The following is a 20,142-nucleotide window of genomic DNA, read 5'->3' on the forward strand; positions in this document are numbered from 1 at the left end:
AAAGTACGATAGGAAACCCCCGAAGATCCCTTACAAAATTACAGAAACTCCATCCAAACCTCTGGAAACATTACATATAGACGTATTTTATACTTTAGGTAAAAAACTTTTTATGATAAATTTTCGAAGTTCGCGTTAGCATTTCAAATAAACGGTAGGACTTGGACAGAATTTAAAACAATACTTTTGCTGATAATCAATACTTATGGGAAAATAAATAAAATTGTTGTGGATAATGAACTAAGCTTAAAAGCTATACCGATACAAGAATTTTTGAAAAAGGAGAACATAGATATTCACTATACTTCCAATAGTAACCATACGTCTAACGCCGACATTGAGAGACTACACAACACAATCAATGAGCACATACGCTTGTTAAGGCACGATAAAGAAAACAAAGACGAAAGTATAGAAGATAAAATGATACGAATAATAGGTTTTTATAATAATATAATACATAGCACGACCGGCATCAAACCGATTGATTTTGCAAATGGCAAAGTACATGAAGATAGATACATAGAAATTCATGATCTTATAAATTCAAAGGAAGAAAAGTACATTCAGAAGTTAAATGAAAACCGGAAGGATATAGAATTAGAAGGCGGACCAAATTACATTAGAGAGATAAGAGGGGGTAAAAATCACAGACTTCGACAGTTATATTAATATTAAAGTAGCCATAGCACTTCACGAAGGTAACATTATAATAATTCTCTCTATACCACAATATTCGCAAGATTCACTATCCATGGTGACATTCGTACCCATTCCTGACAAAAATAATAAATCCATAAAGCTTAACCACTCTGATGTTCTCATAGATTTACAAAGCAATATTTATATCACATATATTAAAAATAATCTAAAAAGAAATCTTATAAAAATTAACGATGATTGTTTAAACAAAATACTAAACTTTGAAGAAGCGAATTGCAAAATGCAAACATTAAATACACAAGAGATAAGCGAAATAATTCCTGAAGTACTAATTCTTAAACATTTTAACAGCACAATATCCCACAACTGCAACAAAGCTAAATTAAACATTTCAGGAAATTACTTAATCAAATTCGAAAAATTGTGAAATAAACGCGTTAAACAAGACTTTTACAAATGTTAAAATAAAAATACAAGACAAGCTTATTCTACCTAATATCATTACAAAAATTAAAGACAATAGTAATACAACACTAGCAGACATAAAAATTGAATCTTTATATCTAAAGCAAATAGAATACGAAAAAACACTGAAAAATATACTATATACAGATAAGAACTCAAAAATACTTAGTTTTGGTATAGATATCTCAATTATTATATCAATATGTATCTTAATTATTTGTATATACCTCTTTAAGAATACAAAAACATATATTCCAAATGTACAATTAAAAAATGAAACTATTATAAACAATCCGACAAAGATAATATAATTTCGTCGGAGCCTCAAACTAACGGTGGGAGTGTTATAAAGAATACTATTTCCAAAGAATTTTAATACGAATATTCATTAATTGAGTTTTCCAAAGAATTGTTTGTCCAAGTGCATTTTCGCTAACGAAAATGCAACACTTAACAAAATGTACCATTAATTCCGAAGAATTTTAATAATTTGTATTTATTGTTCATTCAAGTGCATTTCCGCTAACGAAAATGCAACAGTTAACAAAATGTATAATAACTTTATTAGTATTAATTGTATTACTTTGCAAAATGCACAAGACACATTTCCTGAGAATTGTTATGCAAACATTTATTTTTAAGTTGTTGCAAGAAGGCAAAATATTAGTATTTAAGAAAGCACGAAATAAAACGGAAGGCTGATTATCGATTAAACTTCTAACCCAGTTGTTTTATTTTTCGTTGTTCATCACTTCGGTGAAAAAAGTATAAGACTGGTATGGCCAGGCCACAGTGGAATCGCAGGAAACTGAAAAAACTAATGAGCTAGCAAGAAAAGGCACCCTAGAACCGCTCTCGGTAGAATGAGAGCGGATCAGTGCTCCCGTATCCTTTTGTGTTCTACTACTGAATTGCTGGGCCTCGCGAAAGCTTGGTCAGCGCTGGGCCACCATTGCGCTGTCCCAAAAGCCTCTCCCTAGGTTTGGGGCTTTTAACTGGTTCATTCCTCTATTGGCGTCCACGCAGTAAGGCGGGAATCCTACCAAACGCCATCTGCAGAAGCTGTAATGAAGAAGATGAGGTGCAAACAACTCAATACTTTCTTCAGGACATAAACATTGGGAGTGCATATCTTCAGATATCTCACCGAGCTGGCGGGAAAGAAAATTAAATGCCTGTGGAAATTTGTATTGGCTACTAAGAATTTTGCTAATTTATAGTTCGAACACAGGAGTTCTTCTTTTCTATGACCTTACAAAGGACTACTACGTGCGGTCTTTAACCAGCCATTTAACCTAAACTAACTAAAACACATTGAACATAACCAATAAAAATAAACAATAAAACAATAAATCAAGGCTAACTTCGTAATAAAAAAAATAAGTAAAATACTACTACAAATACTTATTTTTACATGATACGTTATTTTGTTTAACCCTTATGTTAGTAACCGGGTACCCACCGCGGTGTATTTGTGTGAATAGCTTAAAAAAAAATCAATATTTCATTTTAGGCTCTCAAATCGTGGTTTTTTAACTTAAAAGAAAGCTATTTGTGAGTTCATTTAATTGATTTATTTTTTATTTTTATTTTTTTAATAAGCTAAAACTTTAGCCATCGCCAATTAGCAACCGGGTACCCGGGTACCCACAGTGGAAAGCATGGGAAATAAATTGTATATATGTAGTTTCTATAAATGCGTGCAACTAAACTTTATTAAAAAAAAAAATAAAGAAATATTATACTTTTTTATAATTAATGACATTGAACACATTGTATACGATTAACTGAGTGCTCGTCACAAACAGGTTGGTGACAATTGGCACAGGCCTACCGTGTCTTTCGCCGTCTTCTTATTGGCAAATCATTGCAGACATGACAAGATCCTGTTACCTTTTCCTTCCGGTTTTATCTTTTGGAGTCTCTGGACCAAGATTTATCACGACTGTTTCTGTCAGTGTATGGCCTAATACACTTTCAACGGCAATCTTTGTGGAGAAGTGTTCAATCATCGGCAATGCTAGTTCTTCACTTAGTTTACGCATAAATTGACGACGTTCTGTCGTTTTTTTGACAATCATTTTATTATTTTCATAATAAATTATATATGCCGCAAGTGAAGAAATATCTAGCATGTTGAAGAACATTGCCATTGGCCAAATCGAAGATCGTCGTTGACTGGTGTATATCCGCACCATTTGGTCCATTGTGTCAACTCCAGCTTTTTATTTATTATAAAAATTTATTATTTCTGGTTTTTGTTTAGCGTCATCACCAACTGATATATCTGAATGCATTGTCGATATCAGAATAACAGCTTTATTTTTTTTAGGCACGTAGGAACACATGGTAACCTTTTCGTGAAATCCAAAAGATGTTCTTTCTCTCCGGAACGACACCTGCTCGGCTCCGAACAATAAAAGCCGACCGACTACCTGGGGTGTTTCAGATGTCATTCACGATTCTACGTTATTATTTTTTTCTTTAAATTGTCACCGACTATTAATATTTGTAAATTTTTTTTTTAATAAAACAAACAAAATTTTTAATACTCAGATCGTGGGTATCCCGGTTCACGTTTACGTTACGGTTTACGTTGGTAAAGTTTTACTAAGGTTACTAACATAAGGGTTAACGAAATCAAGCACTGGATGATACGTTTTGTCGAATTTTCAGTATAACTTGGGTATTTCTGATCGCAGAGACTTAAGCTTTGTGAAACATACGTATGTAATATAATGTGGTGAATCGTAATTAATAAATTTGATAATACGTTATTTTGCATTTTAGGTGACGATATGCTTAATATTTTTCACACCAATTCTATATAATAAATTTCACTTATATCATTTGAACATGTTTTTTATACAATTTTAGCCAACGCGAATTAAAATTTAGCAATAAAGCAAAATAATATAATTATAAATATAATAAGGGAACTGTGGGACGGCATTTCAAATTCCTTACGTACAGCTGCAACCGAAACCATTGGTTTTCGGAAAGTGCAAAAGAACAGCTGGTACGACGAGGAGTGCCGTGTCGCAGCGGAGAGAAAACAGGCTGCCTACCTCGCAACGTTACGATCGACCACTACACGTGCGGGATGGGATAGATACCGAGAGTTGAAGAGGGAAGCGAGACGCATTTGCAGACAGAAGAAGAAAGAGGCCGAAATGCGTGAGTACGAAGAGCTTGATAAGCTGGCCGACAGGGGTAATGCTCGAAAATTCTACGAAAAAATGCGGCGGCTTACAGAAGGTTTCAAGACCGGAGCATACTCTTGTAGAACCCCCAAAGGTGATCTAGTCACTGATGCCCAGAGCATACTTAAATTATGGAGGGAACACTTCTCCAGCCTGCTGAATGGCAGTGAACGCACAACACCAGGAGAAGAAGAACCCGATTCCCCAATCGATGACGATGGAGCAGACGTTCCATTACCCGACCATGAAGAAGTTCGAATAGCAATTGCCCGCCTCAAAAACAACAAAGCGGCAGGGGCCGATGGACTACCGGCCGAGCTATTCAAACACGGCGGCGAAGAACTGATAAGGAGCATGCATCAGCTTCTTTGTAAAATATGGTCGGACGAAAGCATGCCCAACGATTGGAATTTAAGTGTGCTATGCCCAATCCATAAAAAAGGAGACCCCACAATCTGCGCCAACTACCGTGGGATTAGCCTCCTGAACATCGCATATAAGGTTCTATCGAGCGTATTGTGTGAAAGATTAAAGCCCATCGTCAACAAACTGATTGGACCTTATCAGTGTGGCTTCAGACCTGGAAAATCAACAACCGACCAGATATTCACCATGCGCCAAATCTTGGAAAAGACCCGTGAAAGGAGAATCGACACACACCACCTCTTTGTCGATTTCAAAGCTGCTTTCGACAGCACGAAAAGGAGCTGCCTTTATGCCGCGATGTCTGAATTTGGTATCCCCGCAAAACTAATACGGCTGTGTAAGTTGACGCTGAGCAACACGAAAAGCTCCGTCAGGATCGGGAAGGACCTCTCCGAGCCGTTCGATACCAAACGAGGTTTCAGACAAGGCGACTCCCTATCGTGTGACTTCTTCAACCTGCTTTTGGAGAAAATAGTTCGAGCTGCAGAACTAAACAGAGAAGGTACCATCTTCTATAAGAGTGTACAGCTGCTGGCGTATGCCGACGATATTGATATCATCGGCCTCAACACCCGCGCCGTTAGTTCTGCTTTTCCAAGGCTGGACAAGGAAGCACAGAAAATGGATCTGACAGTGAACGAGGGCAAGACAAAATATCTGCTGTCATCAAACACGTCACTGTTGACAGTCATAACTTTGAAGTTGTAGATAATTTCGTCTTTTTAGGAACCAGTATTAACACCACCAACAATGTCAGCGTGGAAATCCAACGCAGGATTGCTCTTGCCAACAGGTGCTACTTCGGACTGAGTAGGCAATTGAAAAGTAAAGTCCTCTCTCGACGAACAAAAACTAAACTCTATAAGTCCCTCATAATTCCCGTCCTGCTATATGGTGCAGAGGCTTGGGCGATGACAGCAACCGATGAGTCGACGTTACGAGTTTTCGAGAGAAAAATTCTGCGAAAGATTTATGGTCCTTTGCGCATTGGCCACGGCGAATATCGCATTCGATGGAACGATGAGCTGTACGAGATATACGACGACATTGACATAGTTCAGCGAATTAAAAGACAGCGGCTACGCTGGCTAGGTCATGTTGTCCGGATGGATGAAAACACTCCAGCTCTGAAAGTATTCGACGCAGTACAGCGGGGGGAAGCAGAGGAAGAGGAAGACCTCCACTCCGTTGGAAGGACCAAGTGGAGAAGGACCTGGCTTCGCTTGGAATATCTAATTGGCGCCACGTAGCGAAAAGAAGAAACGACTGGCGCGCTGTTGTTAACTCGGCTATAATCGCGTAAGCGGTGTCTACGCCAATTAAGAAGAAGAAGAATAAAGCAAAATCCAAGTTAATATCCTTCAATATATGTAAAACAGGAAAATACTAAATTTAGCCCTTTTTTACTTGTTTTTGTTTAATTTCTTTTGATCATATTGTCAAACGAAAAATTCTGAAGTACATTACGTAAAAATAATACAAGGAAATGTATTTAGTACAGTTGATTTATATTAAAACTACAAGTTCTACCGCTTTCTATTGATTTTTCTTCCATTAGCACTACGGGCACGTTTGCGGCCACGTGCCGACCTTCCGCGTGAGTAACTTCGTTTAGCTGTTGATTTCCGGGCACAACTGCGTCCTCTTGGTCGGCCTCGAAGTTTTTTGGAACGATGAGGCGATGCAAACCCAAAGTCAGGGTTACCTCGTCGGCCATCAAAATTGTTTGGCACGTTACATTTCTAAAATACAGAACTTAATCAATATTTAAGATATGATGTGAATTAGGTATTACAGGCGTTTTCGAAGCTACTATGCTGTTCTTCTCAGTTTCATTTTGAACCACCGGGTTTCCAGTTCCTATTGCTGGCTGTTGAACTTGTAGGTTCCCTGATGTTGGTACAATTTTTGTGTTTTTAGCAGTGCTTGAACGAAAATTGAAAGGCATGCGTATGGTTTCGTTGGTCAAAGTTAAAATTCCTAGCGATTGGCCAACACTTAAAGCACGCTGCACAGCGATCCGAACATTTCCATAGCGCGTATTATTATCAGCAATTAGTTGTTCCTCAATGTCTTTGCAAATATGATCAAAAGTGTCACCTGCAACGCACATTAAACGAACATACGTACATATGCTTATTAAAAGCAAATAAAAAACCAGTAGTTCTTTTCAAAACGTTACAGAGCTCTGGCTTGCGACTAAGTGTCTCCAAAATATATGGCAACAATGTTGAATTTGGATCCTCCATTGAAATAATATATTTATATATGTATATATATGTATGTACAAAAAAGAATTTGGGAACAAACTTTTCAAATAAAAACTGAATTAAAAATGAATAATGAACATTTTTGATTTTAAAAGCTTTGAAGAAGATATTTATTTCTTTTGACTTGTAGTATTCGACAAAGTTTTACATCTCTGATAACTACTGAAACTGTGCTGATTGAGTAATAAAATAAGAATTTGGAATTCCTTAATTACTTAAAAGTGATGAAGTTTCGTATAACATGTGAAATACTTTTTTTTAACTACTAAAGTCTTCCCACAACTTTTTTCTCAAAAATCGTTTATTGCTACTTCTGCAAATATAGTTATTGTTGGTAAATAAATTAAGTTAGATTGCAAATGTTTAGTATGGTATATATAAACAGGTTTTACCTATGATGTGTTCGAATATGGTAAAACAGTGAGCTAGATCAGATTATACAAGGTGAAAATGTCATATGCTTTATCAAATAGCAGTGGATAAGATGGCTCGGTCAAGTAACGACTCTTGTTAACAAGCGAGCGCAGAAGAAAATTGTAGAGACCACAGGATTCACCACCGCGTCAAGTGGAAGGATTGATGAACGATGAATGAAAAGAATAACTGAAGAAGCTTGGCAACTATAATTATAAAGAAACGGTATATGACCGAAATGTTTGGAGGGTACAGTTCAGCAGACAAAAGCTTACAAAGAGCTGTGGCGCCAAAAGATAAAGATGCTGAAATTCATATATCTTTATATATGTAGATATTTGCTTTTGAACACATGCTCAAATTTATTTTTCAAATTAAATTTGTTTATTATTGTTTATTATTCTTAGTATACCAATGATTATTGACAATATTATTTGTACAGACGAGTGTCACGCCACGCGGTTTTTAGATTTAAGTAGACAGCTTTATATTGGCACGCGCACATTATCAGTACGAAGACATTGCCCATTTCACAGGTCTCATTGTAGATGGTAATAAATAAATATGCAACACTATATATAAATATGTATATGTATTTATACATATTCTTGCATGCGGCCATAGGCATGACACGTAAAAATCACTGCGATAATTATAATAATCAGTCGGGATTTAAATGATTTTGTAATCTAGTTATACTTCCATGAAAGAAAAATACATACATATTTATATTAACGAACAATAAAAAGAAAAAATACTAACACCAATTCATGCATTATTTTTGTTAATATGTACACAATTTGCATAAGCATATGGAAATTTTAAAACAATTTCGCTCTGATAAGTGAATTGTCTGGGAATTATCACCAAACGAGAATCAAAATAAGCGTGATCAGTTTAAAAGACGAAAAAATAGTCGCGCTATTCCATATGATCAGATTGACAGAAAAATACGGCAAGAAATTTTTTGAAATGAGTCAGAATGATAAAATGAGTACAACATTGCATATATTGTTCATTATGACTAGCTAAGTATGTATAGTATATATTGTATCTGATCTGTGGGAAAGATGTGAAACCGTTTGTCGCTGAAATGAATAATGCTGTCTGCTTTTGACCAATCCTGTGCGAATTTAGACTATAACGTATTTCTGTGGCGTAAACTGGCACCAAAGTGTGCAGAGTTTCATTTATTATTTATTACCACAATTAATTAACTTTTCATATATGATATAAACCCACAAGAGTGTGAAATTTTAAATATATTCAAGGGACAGCGAGGGCGCTTCAAAATTATTAACTGTAATTAAAGAAAGGGTGTAGTATTGCTTCTCCTTTGGTTATTAATTTTAATTTGTTGACATTTGAATTTAAGGTTAATTAATTTTTTTAATGTTAGAACACCTATGTAAACTTTAAAGAGTGGGGGAAATTTTAATACAGATAACTAATATGGTAAGGGAAAGGGATATAAATTATAAAAAAAATATAAAATATAAGTGATTCCAAGTCCATTTAAGGGATCGTCTCACTGACCATCCGAAAAATGACTGGTTTTCGCAGTTTTTTTCTTAATGTTTTTATTTTATAAGCAATTAAATTCAAGACGGAAACAAAATTACTTTTTTATGTTCATTTATTGAGTGTATAATAGTTGAATAAATTGTTGAAATGACACGTAAAAAAGGTCCTGTACGATGTCCACGATTGAGGCCGCAATTTGGATCTAAAACAAAAATTTCAAAAAGATTATTAAACTGTTGAGAGTGGAAACCGTTTTGAAAACACCATTCTTAGAAAAACGCGTTTAAAAATTGAATGTGCTCCTTTCCACACTCTGTTCCTTTTCTACAAGAAACGCTGTAATTTGAATTTCTATTTCAAATTTTGAGAAAATGTTTATTACAGCATCCACTGTCCGAATTTTGTTTCGTCGAAAAAATACCTTTTTTCATGAATTTTTTTAGAAAAAATTATTGCTGTAGGTTTATTTTACTTATTATTATATGAAAGTACAACATTTGAAAGATACTTAAAAAAAGTTTTATCGAAAAATAGGGAGAAATAAGGGATTTATCGTCGATCGATGTTTTTTCTGTAGGCTGGTCGCCGACTTCAAAAATGACATATTTGGGAAAATCGATTCAAAGTTTTGTACACTCAGCGCAGGTAGCTGGAAGGTACAAAGAAATAACGGGTGAAAATATTTGAGGCATGAATTTTTGTTCCAGTTAGCTTCAGAATTAGGAGATGCATATATAGAATCTCAAGAAAAAAGCGTTTATCAACACCCTCTTCAAGCTCTGATTTGCCAGTACGAAAAACTTGCCGAATCAAATTTTGTAAAGGTTATAAAACAACAAAAATTTGTTCGAAGTGCGAAAAATATGTTTGTGGAAAATGCACTTTCCAGACTAAAATAATTTGTAAACAATGTGACGAAGCCGAATAGAGTATATATATACATAACATTCTGTATAAAAATTTAGTCTTATTTTTTCTTTAATAATAAATTTTAGAAATTACATAAATTTATTTTACGAATTTTCATGAACACTTTATTTTATATACATTCAGCAATAAATCAACAATTATTTGCATTGAATAATAAAATCCATAACTTTTATAATGGCCGGTCAATTTGACCACACGCGGTAGGAATAGGTATACAAGAATTGTCGGTAAGTTTAGTGTTAAATTTAGTAAACCACTTCCCAACGTTTGATTTTCCTGGTGCAGAGTGTGAATAATGTTTATTAAGTCCAATCGTGGCTTCAACAGCATCTTTTCTCCTAAAAGCAATACTTTACTAATACACGAAATTCCTTTTTATCCATTTTTTGTACTTAACACAAGTTCCTCCTTCAAAATGCTATATCTCATTAATTAAGAGTTCGAATGGTGTCAAATTTATACAGGAATCTTTTGAAGGTTAGGGTTGACCAAAAATTATATGGATTTAATATCGGTATTTCCATCTATATGGCAGCCGACGAAGCCTGTTATGTATCTTGATATTCAGATTTTAACGAATTTTTTGAGTATCATACTGACGATATCATTGACTTCATATCACCCTATGGTAATAAAGCAAAAAGCGTTTTTAATGATCTCTTTCGGCCCGTTTACACAAATTGTGTAACACTCTGTTTTTCTGTGTTCAGTCATTTTTAATAAAGCTTATTTAAGAAATAGCATTATATTTATTGATTTAGGGTTTGTTCTTTTGTGTAATAAAACGTTCACTTCGGCTGGCCGGAAGCTATGATACCCTTCTTAGCTGCATTACCTATAGTAGTTCAATCTGGACAATATTCGCGAGATTATAGCCCTGCCTTCAACAAGAATCCATGCCACTTTTCGTGAAGATATCTTGGCAATTAGAAAAGGCTTTTCATACGAGGACTTGATTTTGACAGATCAGTTTGTGTGGGAGCCCGTAATCAGACGGATATAGCTGAATCGCCTCCCCTCCTCACGCTAACATTTATGAATTTACTTTATAGGGTATCGCATATTTCCTTTTGGCGTTTTAATAAAAAAAAATTTATCCATAGAAGAGTTTTAATTATAATTAAAGTTTTAATTTATTACGTTTAATGAGTAAAACACAAATTAGCTTTTCTGTACTTATATAAAAGCGGCCGATTTTAGTGTTTTTAAAGTGATACACCGACTAAACTTGTGTTTCAATTAAAAAAAAATAAAATAAAATGAAATAATTATTTCAAATATAGTGTAAATGAAATTAAATTTAAAAAAAATTTAAAAATATCGTTTTTATATCGCATGTCAGCCTATTACATTTCGAGCTCACTTTGTAAAGTTCACTATCTTTCAATTGATTTATCTATACATAGCTGAATGTGTTTTGTTCCAAGTTTTTAATATTTTTGATTAATAACATGTCATTAACTAATTTCTAAATAAAAAAATTGTATACCGCAAAAAGTACCGCTATAAAATGTAGTCGAATATGCACAATACTTGAAAATTTTGAGTGGTGAGGTTTACGTGGTCACGAATGAACATGTATACATAAGTATATGCATAAATGATCAAGATGAGAAGAGGAGTTGAAATGGGGGTGACTATCTGCCTATCTGTCCGTCTGTGCAAGGCGTAACTTGAGTAAAAATTAAGATATCTTGATAAAACTTGGTACACATGTTCCTTGATAAAAAAAAACAAGAGGGAGTTCGTATTTCGGGGCACCTCTGGGCTGAAAATTTTGCAAAAAGTGGGCGTGGTCCACGTGTCTGTGGTCTGTGTGTCAAAAATGGGTTAAATCGTCTCCATACCTTAGCTCCCATATACATACCTAATACAACGATTTTCAAAATTTTAGGTGGCTTCGACCAACATGTGAGTTATCTCAATAATAATTTACTTACTGTGTATAAGTACATATAAGTATGTAAAATAATAGGTTAAATGTACAGACCTCAAAACCACTTAAGCTCACTCCGTTATAACGATTATGTTAAAAAGTACCTTTCAATAAATGAAAGTGCCTGGCGTTCCTAGCTAAGGAACGAGCGACTGGTCAGTTGTCTCCGAGCACCTGGAGAGTCGGGACAAACATTTTCGCACGACGTGTTTCTGTGAGTGGTGCAAACCAAAAACGCAGCGTTCGTTAGATCAGAGGTGCGCGATTAAATTCTGTATGAAACTCGGTAAATCTGCGACAGAGACATTTGATATGATCAAGCAGGCTTATTCAGATGTTGCTTTAGCAAGAAGTGGTGTATTTCGGGGGCAACAGGTCTTTTTCGAGGGCCGGGAAGTGGCCGCTGATGATGAGCAAATCCAAAGTGAAAATGATTTTCATTGTCTTTTTTGAAGTTTTCAAGTTTTACGAGGAAGTCGTCAAGCGACGCAAACGAAGGGTCAGTCGGGTCCGACAAGACATCGCAGCCGTTTAAAAAACTGAATGAAAATTAATTTGAGTTGGCGGAGAAGAACAGGGTGTCATAACGGGCGTGGATGACTAAATGCAGCATTATACTTTTAAGTTTAGTTCCAGTTTGGATATTGAATAAAGCACATAGGGATCGCTCCTGCTAATCAGAGGTGTTGTGGAATCTGATAGTTATCGAAATCAGAATTGAAACCGATCAAAAAAAGTAGTAGGTATCATGAATTCAGATATTATTGGTTTGATATTTGAAACAGAATATGTATCGGTTTTGGGTGTCACGGAAACCAATTTTACCGGGTTTGCTATCAGAAACAAAGCAAGAAGATAGTCGCTCACAGATTTGAAATGTAAGTTAAAAAAACAAGTTATTTTATTATTTCCAATTGATTTGTCTTTATTTCTATAGGAGCAAACATAAGTATAAAACACGAAATGGCTTAATTAAGGAGTTTTTGTAAAAAAATCAGGATATTTAAAAATATTGGATTTACAAAACATAATAAACGTAGTTTAACTCCCAAATGCGTTTTTATTCATTCGATAAATGTTATATCTTAAAATCTTTATTTAATTCGGAACTCATTAAAAACTTTAATAGGATTGATTCCAAACGTATTCATTTGCAAGTTTTGTCACATTGGTAAACAATTGATTCGAATATTGGTTTTGCGTAGGTTCGAAAAGACGAAAATCCAAACAGATTCTGTGACATCATTGAAAATCAGAATTGGTTTGCAATTCTGACAGCCAAGCAATTCTGTTTTGGATTCGTGCCCATATTATAGGGAACACACCATATAAAAAAATTAAAATATCCAGGGGTCGTATCACTCGTCACGTAAAAGTATGTATTTCGTATTATGACATACGTGATCGCAACGCTTATATCGTAATCTGGCATGGTGACATACGTGAGCGAGTATATAAACGTATCCGTTCGTTCGAACCGTCATTCGAACACAAACTACCGATCGTAACAGACGAATTTATTTAAAAATGTGAGTAGATTGTAAATAATTTATTATTTTAGAAAAATTTTAATAATAAATCTATTTAAGGACAAAGTATAATAAACTAAATCCTACTAAAAAAGATGAAATGGCGGAATTCATGTCAAGCCATCCATACTTGGCAAAAAATAACTTTCCAAATTCCGCGCAAGGAAGAATTGCTTCCAATAATTTATGGGAGGAACTGGCGAAGCAGCTTAATGCCGTGAGGCCACCAGTTAAAGATGCTAAGTTGTGGAGGAAGGTATATATATATATATACATATATGTATTTATATGCAATATATTTTGATAGAATATTAATTTTTTATGATTTTTTTTTAGGTTTTTGGTGATCAAAAATACCAAGCAAAAAAAAAAGCTTTCCTTCAATAAGGCATTGAAGCAGCGAACTGGTGGAGGGCCCTATAACGGAAAACTGATCACTGTGACGGACGAACTGTTAATCGAAGCAGCTGGACTCGAAGCTTGCGTAGAGGGCATAACAAATGTTTCTGCATTTGGAAATAACCCAACTACGCAAGCTTCGACGTTTATAGTTAACTGTGATAGTAGTGATGAGGAGGCAAACCCTTTCCCCAGCTCTTTACCATGCCCAACAACTTCAACACAGTCGCTACAACAACAACGTCAACAGAAAAAACTCCACGCACACCGAGGAGAAAAAGTAGGAGTGACGAAAAGTTGGAATTACTTCAACAAAACATGAAGTCGCTATCAGTTTTTCAAAAAGGCATAGACCAGAAGCTTGAGAGGTTAGTAGCAGCACAAGAAAAAATGCTGGCCCTACAAGAAAAATTGTTTGCTATTAAGATAGAAAAGCACCGCATCCAACAATCGACACGACAGTTAGACCACGAAATAACAAAATTGGAGCTCGAAACCTTACGAAGAAAATTATTATAAAACTTGGTACTTGAATGTATATATTTTTAGTTTTAAGCGTTTAATGAATTTTTTAATTTAATAGAGCTTTATTTATTTTTGAATTTTAATTATTTAGTATTTAAGAAATGTGATAAAAGCAACAAACGTGATGAAACGACTAATTAAAATTAAAATAATGAATTTATGTGAACAAAATTTGTTTAAAAGAAAAAAAATATTTACAAGGTTAAAGACATAGACATTTTCATCTTCAATTTATTAAAGAGTACTTTATTTGATCTCTTATTGTTTGGCCGATTGCGGTGAGGCGGTTCGCTACCCTGGTGTCGATATCCGTTGTTTGATCAGAATAGCAATTCTGAGGATCATAATTTATTTTAAATTTTATGCAGATGTTGTGTAACGCTGCACAAACGTTAGCAAATTTTGCCACTTTTGTCGGAAGGTACCTTCCTCTCTTCCCATATCCTAAAATTCTCCAGCGTACTTTTAAAATTCCGATAGTTCGTTCGACGATACATCTTGCCTTGGAATTAATTTCATTGAACATAGCTTCACTTGAACCATCCGAAGCGTTTCTGTAAGGAGTTATGCACCATGGTTCCAATGGGTAGCCAGAATCCCCTGTTAAAATATAAATAAAATCAATATGGTAAAAAGAACAAAGTGAAAATATGTATACCTAAAAGCCATGAATTTTCATTCCTGTAGTGCTGAAATCGTTCTTCCAAAACTCTTCTCTGGCCCGATTGTTTCCAAAGAAATGAGTCGTGGGCTGCACCGCCGTATTGACAGTTAATAGCCATAATTTTGTAAGTGTGATCACATATCTGACAATAAAAAATGTATCAAATATACATATAGTATATTCAAGAAATATATTATAATAGCACCTTACTATCATGGCGTTGATACTATGGTAGCCTTTTCTAGTGCATGTACTCGTTTACTGTGGGCTTACAAAAAAGTAAATAAGTAAATTGAAATGAATTTTTGAGGACTCATGCCCAGCTCTTAACCGATGCTACGGCTGCTACTATGCCGGTCTCTTTCGACCAATTCAGCGATTTTATCTCAATTTGCGACGACAGGCCTTTCGGAGCGTGGGGCATCTGCGACCACCACTACACCAGAACGAAAACGTTGAAACCATCGTTGTGCGGTGGAAATGGAAACTGTATCGGGTCCATAAACTGCACCATTTTTATTGGCGGCTTGAGATGCATATTTGCCTTTATCGTAGTAGTACTGTAAAATATGCCGTATTTTCCCTTTATTTTGCTCCATGTATGCGACGCTATAACTCACGAACGACTTGAAAGAAACGACAATCAATCAAAAACACGTTAGCGCGTGAAATGAGCTTTCCAAAAAGATATAACATGACCCGATGCGACGAATAAAACTAGAACTACGCGCTTTCAGCGCCAACTAGCGAAAGTACCGCAATACTTTTTTGACAACCCATTATTACTATTTTAGTAAAGTGTATATTTACCTCCAAGAATTTTATATTGGTGCACAAACCACTCTTTACACGTAAGGGAGTCCTCTGGTGTAAACCGTATAAACTGTGGGCACAACTTTGTTTCCATTTCTTTAAGCACATGGGATGTCAGCTTGGGAACAGTGCTTTGACAAATCCCAATCATATAGTCACTGCCTACACTGTGCTGGTATCCACCGCTAGCCAAATGCGAGAGCGCGGTTGCTAATTACAGCACTGGAGGCACTGCTCTGACGCCAGATTGCGTTAAACATATATTATTTAAGACATATTCAAAAACCTCTTTAGTTAGACGAAATCGTTTTAAAAATCTGCAAAGAAAACTTCGTTAATGAGGTTTCAGGATTTATTTTTTATATACCTACGCTGTATTCGGCAGTGCCAAGGGATTGTTCCGATCTCTTAGTTGCCTCCGCACTATTTTTCATCCCCATCACTCTCACTAGAGCTTAAATAAAAAAAAAAACAAAGTCGGATCCATCCTGATATTCAACCACTTGATATTTAAACTAATAAATTTATTGAACATTTTGCAATAGTTTTGACAGTTCCACATCTATTGTGACCTAAAAATACGACCCAAAGCAATGTGAAATTTAAAAACTATTGTGAATTGATAACACATTACGATCCGTTTGCTATCGTATGTCATAATGCCAATCGCCGCATACGATTGACGTATCACGTAATTTCCTTTCGTATGTTTGCCGATCCGTGCACGGATGTAATGAATTGACCCCAGAGTTTAGTCATTGTCTGATTTGCGGCTCATTTCATTGCAAAATGACAATTTTTATTCACGAATTAATACTTTTTTGACCTAATTAGTAATGAGTTCAAAAATTTTATTTCATATTACAAGTAGAACTTCATTTAGAATAATAGATAAAAAAATAACGCTTGAAATACAAACTAAAATAAATAAATTTGTCATAAACAGCATTGATATACTGTTTTTGTATCTTTTCAACATGGTTATAGCCTCCTGTGCCTACTGCCGATTATGCGACATGAAGTGGAGGAACTCTGGAGCATCTGCTTCTAGGTGGCGTAGCGATCTGCAATAAGGCCCTTATATCTAAATATTCGAATAAAAAGCACATTGCCTCAATGGCGACTGGCAAGTTCCTGGCATTAATCACAGTGCTAGTCCTAAAGAGAGCAATGAGGTAGTAGTCATATACTCATAAATATGTACATATAAGACTTACCATTTAATTTAGAGCGAAAGTAGGTGAACATTTTATTTCTAAATTATGACATTGTTATTACAACTTTTCCTCGCAAATGACCACGATTCACCTTCTCAAAAGCAAGGGGCAACTCGGCAAAAGTAAATGAACTATCAATTATTGGCAATAACTAAAATAAAGATATTTGAATATTTTGAATATTTTCAACATGGGCAGACATGTCATGTAAAGCTTTCTCAAAACCACGAAAAACTGGGCATAAGTGAATACAATCAAAAGCTAATGTTAAAGTTGTTAAGATAAGTTTTGAATAAATTAATTTAAGTAGTACTGTAAGATGCTTCAAATAGGCGATTTAAAATGGTTTGAAAAGCTAAAAACTGTTAAAGATACAAGTATTGACGGTACGATTAAAATAAAGAAGAAAGAAAAAAAGGACAGCAGGAGTTTCTCATTTAAAAAAAGGTAATTTTAATTAAATAGAGAAAATTAGAAAATAAAGTTGTCACAGAGATATAAATGGTTAGAAAAATTACAAAATTTGTACGCACATCATTTTTGAAAGCGTCATTTTTCACACTATTCGAAACCAACTTTACATGCTTCGTCTGATCAGTGTTAGATTTTAGAGGTACCATAACTACCTACCTGATTTTTCTTCACCAAACGTGTCAGTAGTTCAATCCCTTGTGGTGCTGGCATAAAGAAACCATATTTTAGGAAAAACCCCTTCCCGGATAATGATTTCATATTGGCTTGAATAAAATGCGTTATATTTTTCAACATTCCGAAACTTATGCCAAACTTATCTACATTCTTCAACAAAGGAGAAGAAAACGTTATATACTGACCAAATTGAAAATTAAGATTTTTTGCTAGTTCTATTCCTTGTCCTGTGCAATCCAACACAATATCGAAAGGTGCATAATTCCGCAACGCTTCGAATTCAGCTGAGTTTTTATAATCGAACACATAATCAGCTCCCAAATTTTTTACAAGTTCAATAGCATTATCACTACATGTAGCATAAACAGTAACTTTTTGTGATTTTAGTAGTTGTATTGCAAGAGAACCGACACTTCCAGAGCCACCCATGACCAATACACGGCGATTTTTACCACCACCAGAACAGGAGACTGCACCACAAATGCTCCCTAAACGGCCGGTAACATATAGCCCCGACCATGCAGTAAGACCAGCATAAAGGACTGACGCTGCTTGCTCATTCGATAAAGAAGCTGGAGCTATTGACAGCTAAAATTTAAGATATATAATCAATTTAGAAATATATTTGTATATATAGTTACACAATGTTCTGGCACAACAACATATTGGGCATGTGATCCATTTACATGTAACGGCACCACACCATATACTCTATCGCCCACAGAAATTTTATTATCGACGCCCATTCCACATTGAACAACTTCTCCACAAAATTCTCGCCCAAGAATTAATGGAAACTCTATCGTTTTTGAATATTGATACCGCAATAGATTTAAAGTTTTTGAACCATATCCTCCTATTAATTTCAAATGTAAACTATGAAGTTAATTGTTCGGTCCTACTTACTTAGCATAGCTACATCAATAGGGTTAACCGTTGTAGCGTTAATACGGACTAAGCAATCAGTAGAATTTATAATTATAGGCATTCTTAGACCCGTAGCAAACTGCAATTCTTCAGTCGTGCCATAGTTGTGAATTTGCCACCCATCCATTTTTAAGCTGCTATTTGTGTTAGGAAACTTGTTTCCTTTGGCAACTGGTATTTTAGTCGCAACTTCGCGTGTAAAGCAAAGCCGATTTAAATATATTCCTATTGCACTTTTTATACCTCGGATATTCATATTTTTAAACCCTCAAAAAATTGCAACTTTAACTAATTCAAACGGCAATAAATGATGTGATGAATATATCACAGACAATACCTGGAACCGATTACCTTTCGACAACCGGTTGAAATGGACTAAACCGGAAGTTACACTATCAAGAAAAATTTTTCAAACAATGCTGTAAATATAAAGGAGGCGACGCACTTCAATCGACATCAGTCACTTATTTAGACAGCTGCACGACTGCACGTACTTTACGATATGTAAAATTATTTAAAGTTCCAACAAACCTGACGTTATTTTACAAATAGAAGCATAAAATAGCTTTGTTATATGCCTTGTAATAGCAACTGATAATTTAAACAAATAAAATTACCTACTTACTAATTTTTTGCATATTAAAATTTCATTGTAGTGTATACGTGCAAAATGGACAGCTGTGTTGTTTTGTGTATATGCCGGCCATAGTGTTGCTAAAATATGTCGCTGCCGTCTCACAAATGTTCATGTATCAACCTTCACGACGTCATTTGCAGTTCACCGTCGTGCAGTCATGTAGTGTCGCTCTCTAAGTGTTCACCATATGGTGGGGCTGAGCTCAGGCTACTACCGGGGTCACAGCTGGCGGATAGTGGACGGCCTACGCTAAGTAGGTTAGCTGCGAATAGTAATACGCAGCCCCCGACCAAGAGCTGCAGGAGAGGAAGGCTTGGCTCAAAACGCCTAAAATGCAAAATGAACCTCCGGCGAAGAGGCGAGAAGATGCCGCCTTTAAATAAGCGTCCACAACCCCCACCGGGGTTGCACCGAGGGAGAACCTACCCACGAGAGGGAGGCAATAAAGCGAGGAGGGAACCATACAGTAAGCAGCACCAAAAGTGCACAGACGACGACGAAAAACCCTGGGCAAGCGTCCATCAGAATCGAGGCCAGTAAGGAATACTGAAAAAAAAAGGAATAGTCTGACAAAGGGCTGGTGAGGGCAGTATTCTATCACCTCAGTAGGTAAGAGTGACATCTTACCGAAATGGCTGGCAGGCTAATACTGCTCTCGCCTCCGTCTCGTTAAAACCCTGGCAGGTCTTCAAGTACGTTCAATGCACGTCGCCAAAAAAATTGTTTTTGAGGACTTGTGTCAACCCTAGCATGGCCTCCCTGCTTGCATAGATAACCACGGGGTTCATAAAGGGCAACTGTTACAACGTGCGGAGATAGCGGCTTGAAGCGGAGACCCACTAGATCTAAAATGAGTACACCACAACAACAACAAAAACACCAACAGAAGGAATCACATAAAGAACAACAAAACAAAGATGCTCAAGACGAGGAATACCGTGTTCCGCAAAAG

General features: G+C 35.6%; 2 protein-coding genes and 2 long non-coding RNA genes across 6 annotated transcripts; 1 reads left to right on the forward strand and 3 right to left on the reverse strand.

Moving 5' to 3' along the window:
• Nucleotides 1-6,148: 6,148 nt before the first annotated feature.
• On the reverse strand, nt 6,149-7,076 carry LOC126765356 (uncharacterized). The gene is made up of 3 exons (XM_050483081.1): nt 6,940-7,076; nt 6,553-6,857; nt 6,149-6,499 (listed from the first exon to the last, which is right to left on the reverse strand). The coding sequence occupies exons 1-3, from the start codon at nt 7,004-7,006 to the stop codon at nt 6,284-6,286; spliced, it is 588 nt and encodes a 195-aa protein (XP_050339038.1). The 5' UTR covers nt 7,007-7,076; the 3' UTR covers nt 6,149-6,283.
• Nucleotides 7,077-13,135: 6,059 nt separating this feature from the next.
• On the forward strand, nt 13,136-14,455 carry LOC126765475 (uncharacterized). The gene is made up of 3 exons (XR_007668443.1): nt 13,136-13,360; nt 13,421-13,616; nt 13,697-14,455. It is a non-coding gene; the product is annotated as an uncharacterized LOC126765475 (long non-coding RNA).
• A 54-nt stretch (nt 14,456-14,509) lies between these two features.
• LOC126765418 (uncharacterized) lies at nt 14,510-15,751 on the reverse strand. Its single transcript, XR_007668363.1, has 3 exons — nt 15,154-15,751; nt 14,943-15,090; nt 14,510-14,884 (listed from the first exon to the last, which is right to left on the reverse strand). It is a non-coding gene; the product is annotated as an uncharacterized LOC126765418 (long non-coding RNA).
• Nucleotides 15,752-16,588: 837 nt separating this feature from the next.
• Nucleotides 16,589-18,908, reverse strand: LOC126765263 (reticulon-4-interacting protein 1, mitochondrial). 3 transcript variants are annotated; one of them, XM_050482966.1, is made up of 6 exons: nt 18,533-18,908; nt 18,268-18,482; nt 17,812-18,214; nt 17,609-17,715; nt 16,979-17,129; nt 16,589-16,919 (listed from the first exon to the last, which is right to left on the reverse strand). In XM_050482966.1, exons 1-5 carry the CDS (start codon nt 18,807-18,809, stop codon nt 17,022-17,024), a joined length of 1,110 nt encoding a protein of 369 aa, XP_050338923.1. In that variant the 5' UTR covers nt 18,810-18,908; the 3' UTR covers nt 16,589-16,919; nt 16,979-17,021. The 3 variants fall into 3 exon arrangements, with proteins under 3 accessions (XP_050338923.1, XP_050338922.1, XP_050338921.1); XM_050482965.1 differs by having other exon boundaries at nt 17,609-18,214; nt 18,268-18,425; XM_050482964.1 differs by having other exon boundaries at nt 17,609-18,214; nt 18,533-18,907.
• Nucleotides 18,909-20,142: the final 1,234 nt, after the last annotated feature.

This window comes from Bactrocera neohumeralis, unplaced genomic scaffold, assembly GCF_024586455.1.
Source record: "Bactrocera neohumeralis isolate Rockhampton unplaced genomic scaffold, APGP_CSIRO_Bneo_wtdbg2-racon-allhic-juicebox.fasta_v2 cluster10, whole genome shotgun sequence".
NCBI classification, from domain to species: Eukaryota; Metazoa; Arthropoda; class Insecta; order Diptera; family Tephritidae; genus Bactrocera; species Bactrocera neohumeralis.